Source organism: Neodiprion pinetum, chromosome 1 (assembly GCF_021155775.2).
Source record: "Neodiprion pinetum isolate iyNeoPine1 chromosome 1, iyNeoPine1.2, whole genome shotgun sequence".
NCBI lineage: Eukaryota > Metazoa > Arthropoda > Insecta > Hymenoptera > Diprionidae > Neodiprion > Neodiprion pinetum.
This window is the reverse complement of record NC_060232.1, coordinates 19409983-19419321: the sequence shown is the minus strand read 5'-3', so window position 1 is coordinate 19419321 and position 9339 is coordinate 19409983. Positions and strand designations below refer to the sequence as shown.

Below are 9339 nucleotides of genomic sequence, written 5' to 3'. Positions count from 1 at the left end.
TTCTGTGGTACGTATATTTTTCTCATCATGAAGTTCTGAATTTCATACTTGATTCCTTACTGTCAGATGATGTACATATTATTAGCTATAACAATATTATCGTCTCCACGAACGTGCAGTAATTAGAGGTTATGTCATTCGTATTTATCATCAACCGGCGTGTTTGAAGTCAGAATTTTTTATTCCATTAGGATTTATATCGTTGTCGTTTTTCTATAGAAACCATGTTTTGTTTGGTGCGATTTGATGACGGTGCATATTCCATCGTATCATCTGATCGAGTCAGCGTTATCCAGGATAAGGATTGTCAAGTTAAATGGAAATCTGGAGCTAGATATCGCGCAGTGTTAATACAAACATCTGGTAAGTGATTCTAAAATTTGAAAATGAATTTGGATTATCATTCAAACGTTCACGTCTCTTGGTGATTCTCAATAAAAAAAACAAAAAAAAACATGCGAGACAAAAAATTCTCATCTAAGGCGATTTTAAATAATGTTTCCCAGTAAAATCTTGCTAGAACTTGGTGAAAATGACGAGACAAAAAAAAAAAAAATTCATATGATTACTCCAGCGCCACAGCGTATTAAACCTCAAAATCACTAATGTAGGAATCATTTCACGTCAAGCGGGAAAGATTTGGCCAAAAATATACCTCGACGTTTCCATTCTTTTTTTTATCTTACAGAGTATTTGGGCAAAACAAATACACGACATTTTTTACATGTTATTACGAATTGAATAAATCTTATTTCATTGATATACATTATGGTATACAAATCATAGCTGTCAATTTATTTTGAAACCTGAATCTATGCAATTTATTGGTGCTTTTCTAAGGTAAATTATGCATAGCATTTATTTACAAAAATTGTCTTCTTTTATAGCTTAAAATTTCTGTCATTACCTACAAAATGATTTTGAAAATCGAAATGAAAAATTTGGAATGCACTTTTTAAAAGAAGAATGGGTGATTCTGTTCGAGAATTCAAGTATTACTCGAAAATGACGTAAATCTTTCAACATTTGTTTCGTGACATTCAACTTACATTACACGATTTTCCAAGAATACTTTTGTTTGTCTGGTCAATGGTTTTTGAGATATATTCAGTTAGACTTATAAGCAATAACGGAATCATTTTTGCAATACTTTAGTAAGTGTTGAGAGAGGAAAAAATAATCCAAACCAATAATTAAACATATTATTTGTACATGTGGAAATACATGTGGAAAAGCATTTAAAAAATTTGGTGCATTCGTAAATTGCGGGGTCTTAGTGAATCTTGAAAGGCCCCATGTATGAAGAACCAATTTTGTATGAAATTTTTTTACCACTCAGATACAAAACAATCCTTTCTTTTTGTTGCCAGATTCTAAAGAGCAATTACGAAAGTGCCAAGAATGCCACGAAGTTTCAGTATCGTCAGACAGTACGGCTAGATCAATCGTAGATCATGCAGCGCAAGAAAAATTCAATCATTCTTCTGAATTACCAAGAACAAACCAAAGCCATGAAATACAGGGTTTAGGTTGTTCAACACCCGAAAAAATTTCATTACCTCCTCCAGATGAGCTTACGCTATCAAATATTTCATTCAACATCACCTCAGCTGACAGTAGTGCAGCCCCCAGTTGTACAGATATTTTAAATGTTGTTGGAAAGGACTGGCTAGATGAATTTGATAAGACGACAGGTGTTGGAGATGTATGTTTAGTAGAAGACACTAATGATGATCATGTCATGAATTCCAATAACAATAATTTCACTCAGCAATTGCATCAAAATGAAACACCAAATCAAAAACCAAAACCGGAACGCAGTAAACAAAAAAAACAAATCTATTCTGCAGTACAAAAAAATATAAATAGAAAACAAGACAATCACAAGGAAAAACAGAATAACGCTGATGATCAAATAAACAATAACAAAAAAACTGACCATTCGAAAACAAACAACAATAAACTCGAAAGTAACAATCAATGGCAAGATGATATCGATGAAGGATACAATAATGACGATGAGGAATCCAGTGATGACGATGATGTCGATGAAGAATACACTGATGACAATGATGATACCGTAGAAGATTCAAATTATTTACCTAACTCCAACACCTTCAATACGACTTTTCGAGTTTCGGGAGTCAATTCAACAAAAAATTTATCACGGTCATTTATCGATGCGTCACCTCTGGATGTTCGGTCAGTCACCATTCCCGCATCAAAAAATCAGACAGTCAGGTCTACAAAGAAGTACTTTTGTCCATTTTGTAAGATATTGCAAACTAAATTTGCACGCCATCTCGAATTGAAACACAGAAATGAGGCTGATGTGAAGAAATTTCTGACTTTTCCAAAAGGCAACCACGAAAGAGCGAAAATAATCGAAACAATGCGGAAGTATGGTAATTTTCTTCATAATACTGACAAGAGTTTGAATACTGGTATCCTAATAACTTGTAGACAGCGACAGGCTAAATATGTTCGATCAGTTGAAGACTATGTCTGCTGTTCAACCTGTAAAGGTTTTTTTTCTAAACAGACTCTTCGACTTCATTCCAAGACATGTAATCCTACGCACAAAAAGGGTGTCCGAGACTTCACCGTTATGGGGAGGCGTTTGACGGGGTATATTCACGAACTTGCTGAAGACGTTCTTCGCCGAATAGTATTCCCAGTTTTGCGGGATGATGAGGTTACGAGATCCATAAAGTATGACGAACTATTGATTCTATTCGCCAACAAACTATGCAACAAGTATACCCATGTTCATCAACACGATATGATTCGAGCACAATTGAGACTCTTGGGCAGATTTAAATTAGCTATCAAAAACATCAACACGAAAGTTGATGATTTCGCTTCAATTTTCCGTCCAGAATTCTATGACTCAGCAGTATTGGCCGTGAGAGAATGTGCTCATTATGATTCAGTCACACAAACGTACAAAACACCAGCTGTCGCCACCATGCTTGGTACTTTGTTGAGAAAATGCATAAGTCGACAGAAGGCGCAGTGTATTAAGAAACAGGATTACGAGGGAAAAAAAGCTGCTGAAGATTTTTTAATATTATTCGAAGATGATTTTCCAACTACTGTGTCTAAGAAAGTAGTAGAAGATCAGACCAAGCAAAAACGTCAAAAACAAGTTACTCTTCCCTCCAAACAGGATATTCGAAAGTTATATGACTATCTGAAAAATAAATGTGAGGCAAGTTTGATAACGTTGGAAGCAGAATTTAATTTGTCAGCATGGAAAGATTTAACTGAATGCACACTGATTTTAGTTCAGATTTTCAACCGCAGACGGGCCGGAGAAATTGAAAGACTTTCGATAAGCGATTTTGAGAATCGAACCGAGATTGACGAAAATGTCAATGGAGATCTTTTTCATCAGCTATCGGATGAATCACAACAATTCGCAAAGCAGTTTGCGCGACTGACAATCCGTGGAAAATTAGGAAGGACTGTTCCTGTTCTGCTTTATCCATTGCATGTCGTCTGTTTAGAGACAATATTAAAATATCGAAGCGAAGCAGGTGTGACAGTTGATAACGAATATATCTTTAGTGTGCCTACTTTCAATCCTCTGAAAAAAAAGTACCTAAGAGCATGCATACTCATGAGGAAATTCTCACAGGAATGTGGTGCAGTGATGCCTTGCTCATTACGTGGGACCACATTGCGCAAGCACATTGCGACATTTTTTGCCATGGAAGGAATTGGTGAAAACCAAGTAGCAGACTTAGCTAACTTCATGGGGCACCACCAACAAATACATAAAGAATTCTACAGGGTACCAGTTCCAATTAGAGAGATCACACAGGTATCTCGTTTACTGCAGACTGCGATGGGTGAAAGCGAATGTGAAGGAAATAGTGAGGGAACCAGTGAAGATGACGACGACGTACTTGATGAAATCCCTCAACAAGAAATATCTCAATCAAATTCATATGAAGAAAGGTCGACGAATAGTATTGAAGATGGCACCAGTGACGATAGTGAGATGGGCATTGATGAAATGGAAAAAACGTCCTCAAATCGTCGTAGTAGTAAGTTAACAATTACTTTGTTGCTCGTTTATTCATTCTGTCATTCGTAAATAATTTTTGTTTTTCATTCGAGCTTCTCCATATGGCAAAACAAAACGAGTAAGATGGAGTACCCAAGAGAAGAACGCAGTCAATAAAATATTTGGTGATCCTGCTAAATGCAAAAAACTTCCGTCTTTGGAAGAATGTCAGAAAGCAATAAGAAACTGTAAAACTTTGAAGAACAGACAACCGCAAGTACTGAAAACTTGGATTGACAATCAAAGAAAGTCAGAGTCTCGTCGCAAGGTCGTTACGTCCCGTTGTTCAAAAATGTAAAAGCCAAATTTTGATTTGCCCGAGTTAACAAAAGCAATAATTTTATAGAATAGTTTTGTCGCGATCGTCCAAGCATATTATTATAGCACTTCACTTCGAATGAAATAATTTATTCAAATGAAAGTTGTGTTCAGAGTAATCATATAACGCCACTCGATGGAACAAAGATTTGGTCTAATTTTCGTGGGGTTCAAGAGGGCAGTTTTTACATGGAATGATTTGAGTCCAACAGCTTCGTATAATATGTAGCACAAATTTTTGATACTATACGTATTTCAAGATTTACTTACTTGTCTGTTACTCTCTTTTTATTTAGAAAATAGATTGTCTGAAGGACGTACAGTCATTATGCCATGAATATCGATTATATTCGGTTCTTGTACTTTATTTTTATTTTTTTTTATTTTGATACTATACGTCTTTCAAGATTTACTTACTTGTTTGTTACTCTCTTTTTATTTAGAAAATAGTTTGTCTGAAGGACGTACAGTCATTATTCCATGAGTATCGAGTATGTTAGGTTCTTGTACTTTATTATTTTTTTTAAGTTGAATATGAATGTGTTCTGTAGCATTGAGCGGTTGAAAAAACTTACAAATATGCGTGGTATACTCATTAACATGAAGGTGTACTTGAAGGAAAATCTGCAATTATTCGAAAACGGTGAAATAGTTTTCAAGGCGTTAGTCGATCTTTGTTCGAGTGCAATCACATTTCAAAAGAGTTTTTTTAATTTTATTATTATAATATCACGCGAAACGTAGGCTTCTGATATATATTACTTAAAGTTGAACGTACTTACTGGAAAATACGTGTAGTTAGTACAAACTAATATGAAAATCTTATATTTTTTTCTCTTCTTTTATGATAAAACTTCTTGATAATGTAATTTGTATTGTTTTTATTCTTTAGCAGTATTAGATGTGACATTCGTGATAATACTGTAACCAACCTAAACGTTTAAAATGTATTGCAATTACTAAGTAAAAAATGTTTGAGGACTGACTAAAACTGTAAGTCTTATGGTACAAATATTGTGGTCTTTATAAATACAACGTGATATTGACGTAAGTAAGTAGTGATAAGTGGTAGTAGTCTTTTAGGCCGTACTAAACCAATTCATCGAAGAACGTACTATTGAGTACGTATATTACTATTACTGTGATGTCGATGCTAGTCATTGAAATTTATCTGTATTATTTTTAATGAATACTATATCATATTACATATATACGTAAACCTTAATTGATATGACACATGATAGTCAATTAGTTGTAAGATGCTGGACATATACATGAGAATACTTACGATTTTCGAAATAATTTCAATGGTAATAGTAAAATTGAAACTCAATATGATTTGTAATGTCTGCTTTAAGGAAAAGTGTACAGTTAGTACTCAGCAGTATAGCAGAAGAATGATTTAATGTGCAAGAACGTTAATAAAGAAATGTATAATTTGAATAACAATGCACAGCTTTAATATCATTATAAACGAAATTATTTAAAAAAGAATCACCCAAATCTCAGATAATTTCTTGAATCCGTATCTTTACAATTTGACAGATCTCGTACTGATTCAGAAAAAGAAGAACACAACTCTAGTCCCTTTTTATCAAACACCATCAGCACATGGATTTCAAAAAACATTTGAGTGATTCTATTCCCGCGAAGTTGCTCAATTGATGACGCAAATGCCCAAGTTCAAAAAGATGACCTCAAACCAGGCGGCACATACGTAAGGAATGGTTTGAGGACATGACATTAAACTATGCGTGGCCTACATATACAATAGCAGAATATAGAGAACGGTTTGAAGAGATGAAACTTTTGATTGTTTTCAATTTCATCAATCTGGTGCAACAGTGTTTCTTCATTTTTTTTATTTTTCACCATTTCCACTTTTGTCACATGTAATATATCGGGAGTATTCGGCGAAGTTTCCTGGTAAAGCGCCGGCAGATAGCCAACCGAAGTTACGTCAGTGTCCTCGGTCAGATTTCAAGAGATCAGTGGGTTCGTACCACCATATCGTAATATTATAATATTATTAGGTATATGATATTATTATAATATTATAATATGGTAGTATGGATCCACTGATCTCTTGAAATCTGATCGAGGATACTTGATGTAACGTCGGTTGCCTATCTACCGGCGCTTGACCAGGGAACTTCACCAAATACTCCCGGTATATGTTACTAAAGGTGTTCAACATCATGTCTGAGATTAACAGAATGACTATGTCCAACAATATTGCACATCTCTAACAAAAGGCGATTATAGTAATTAGTTTCTTCATTTAAGATACTTACATTTTCAAAATTAAAAGAGTGATCATTATCGATGACGTGTTTGGTTAGAGCAGTGTGGCGATTGTCAGTATCAAAAACATTTCTCTAATGTTCCTTAAGCCTGGTACGGAATCCGAACCGAACGAACCACGTTTCTCACACTCTCGCCGTTTAATCAAAGAAAATTTAATTTCACGTAATACGTGATGGAGAAGTAGGAGATCAGTCTCAATTTTTTTTAAGTGTAATCCTACTTCGCTAACGATTCTGAATTTCGCTTTTAAAACAAAACTACGGAATAAATGAATATTAATACTATTTAAATCAGAGAAAAGCGTTTCGAACGGATAATATTAAAAGACATTGTGAGTAAAGGGACATAGAAAACCAGTATTTCGTAAGAGTTTTTCATAATTGAACTTCGAAATCAACACATTGAAATGGCCATTTTTAATTTTCTTTTCTTTGTTCAAAATCAAGTTCTGCTCCAAAGTATTAAAAAACCTATTTGTTTGATGTTTTTTGTCGGTAAGTATTGAAAAAAACCAACATAAGAAGATCATTAATATCCAAGTTAAAGAAAGTACATTATGTGACAGGGAAATAAAGTCGAAGATTACTTCCGGGAGTGGGTTTACTTGCCTGAGCTAAGACATACCTTTCTTATATGTCTATTATGATAAAAAAATCCATTTTGTGTATTAACAAACTAGCAATTTTTTTTTTTTCTAACATTCCCGGAATGGCGGTATCACGTAACATGGTCTCCATAAATTGCTGTCAATTGCCGTAATTTTAAATTCTAAGCATGCTCCTTTTAAATATTTATAATAGACCCATCTAGCAATGATCCAAGCCAATTTTCAAGAAGAAACATATTTTCATCCGAATTCAAAGTCAGAATTTGCCACCTTCGTGATTTTGTGCCATAAGAGTTGCAATGACCCCGAATCATGCGATTTACACAAACTTTGGTATATATAGTGAATTATTGCCATATATAAGAATCGACATATTTTTTATCGTTGAGGAGTCGCTTCTACGTATTTTTATGGATGAAAAACATAGGGTCTCAAATCATGCATTCTTTATACTATTATATATATATATCCTTTATGCCGAAGGCATACTTCAAGGACTGGTGCAGATTGAATGTAAAGTACTATTTGGAGACTTGTCCTCAAATCATGCTTTCTATACCAGTGTCTTCGAAACATGCGTTATGTACTCAAACTGTAATAAATATCGAAGTACTCCCATATATCAAAAATGACAAACTGTACCATGTTTGTATGACCACCTCGCATGCTCCTACGCAATAAAAAAGTAGGGCTCAAACTATGCGCTTTACATATATATATATATATATATATATATATATATATATATATATATATATAATATCTAAAGTTATTTTTAGCAATATTTCCTAAGAATGTGACTAAAATCCAAAAGAAAAAAAATATTACAAATATTATAAATCTAATAACAGATTCGAATTGTTGAGAGAAAAATAGCATAGTTCTAAAAAAAAAAAATGTACGATAATTATTAACGGAGTTATTGAGTTGTTAATTGAGCGGTGAGAACAGCCGGGCGCGCGAAGCCTCGAGCCCCCCACCACGCCACCCTGCTTCATTCCTCCGACTAACGCCGCTCGACGAACGTTGAGCAATTTTTTTATACTAGATACAACGCTCCTAGAGATGTCAAAAGATTCACGATGATGCCTTGGGGTGTTGAGAGATAGCTGATATTTTTTTTCCCCCCTCAATAATAATTATAACAACAATAAACAAAATAACACTTAAAGACCGTTATCTCCGATTCTAATCAAGACATTCATGTTTTTTTTTTCAAATTACTCGTAAAATGAAGGGCAAGTACAATCCATCATAATATTTACAATAATATGAATATTCTCGGAGATATCTCTATTTGTTTAAAAGCAAAAAATTTTATGTCGCCCAAAAATTGTGATTTTCGAATATAAAAAATTATTTTTTTTTCATTTATGGAAAGTACTAGTAACGAACTGACTCCATGATTTTTGGGCAACCCGTGGGCTTGTCGCGGATTGTCGCTCAACTATATAGTACAGCCAAAAAAGCCTTGCACGATAATTGCGAAGACACTTCATATTACCTGTACCATGAGTTTCAAAGCCACACGTTGTTTATTCATCAATTTATAACAAGAAATGTAAATTTTTTTTTTCCACGGCATTTTGCATTTTGCAACTAAAAAAATAAAAGAAATTGACCTCAAGACAGCTTGTTTTATCGAGAATGATGAGACGAACAACTTTTGTTTGAACAGTTTTCGTCTATGACCCATACCAAAGACGTTATTTACCAAAATGTGGGGTCTCAAAAGTTTAAACAATCGTTACGGACGAACCCGGACCTAACTTTTGGGGGGTAGGTGAAAATACGTTCGCCCGTCTATAATGAACCTACAAAAGAATCGGCTAACCTACGTTATACTAGAATAGAACTTAATTTCATTCTCCTGGACTATATAGTGCTAATTCCGCTCTAAGCCTGTTCACTTATACATATATACCTGTTCTCGGTCTTCTCTTTTATTCGCGTAAGTGAGGTTTTCTTTGTTATTTTGTGAAGCCACGAATTTATTTGCATCATATCTTGCCTATATCGTTTCTCTATTTTCTCT

At 34.2% G+C, this 9339-nt stretch overlaps 1 protein-coding gene across 1 annotated transcript; it reads left to right on the top strand.

Annotated features, from left to right (window-relative positions):
• The first annotated feature begins 224 nt into the window (after positions 1–224).
• Positions 225–4370, top strand: LOC138191400 (uncharacterized). The gene is made up of 3 exons (XM_069138147.1): positions 225–363; positions 1371–4052; positions 4126–4370. The coding sequence occupies exons 1-3, from the start codon at positions 225–227 to the stop codon at positions 4368–4370; spliced, it is 3066 nt and encodes a 1021-aa protein (XP_068994248.1).
• The last annotated feature ends 4969 nt before the right edge of the window (positions 4371–9339 follow it).

Bases quoted from the DNA above. Each gene is read 5' to 3' on its own strand.
- LOC138191400 (XM_069138147.1), top strand. From the start codon at position 225: ATGTTTTGTTTGGTGCGATTTGATGACGGTGCATATTCCATCGTATCA. The intron at 364-1,370 runs GTAAGTGATTCT...TTTTGTTGCCAG, and splicing joins AGTGTTAATACAAACATCTG to ATTCTAAAGAGCAATTACGA. The intron at 4,053-4,125 runs GTAAGTTAACAA...TTTTCATTCGAG, and splicing joins GTCCTCAAATCGTCGTAGTA to CTTCTCCATATGGCAAAACA.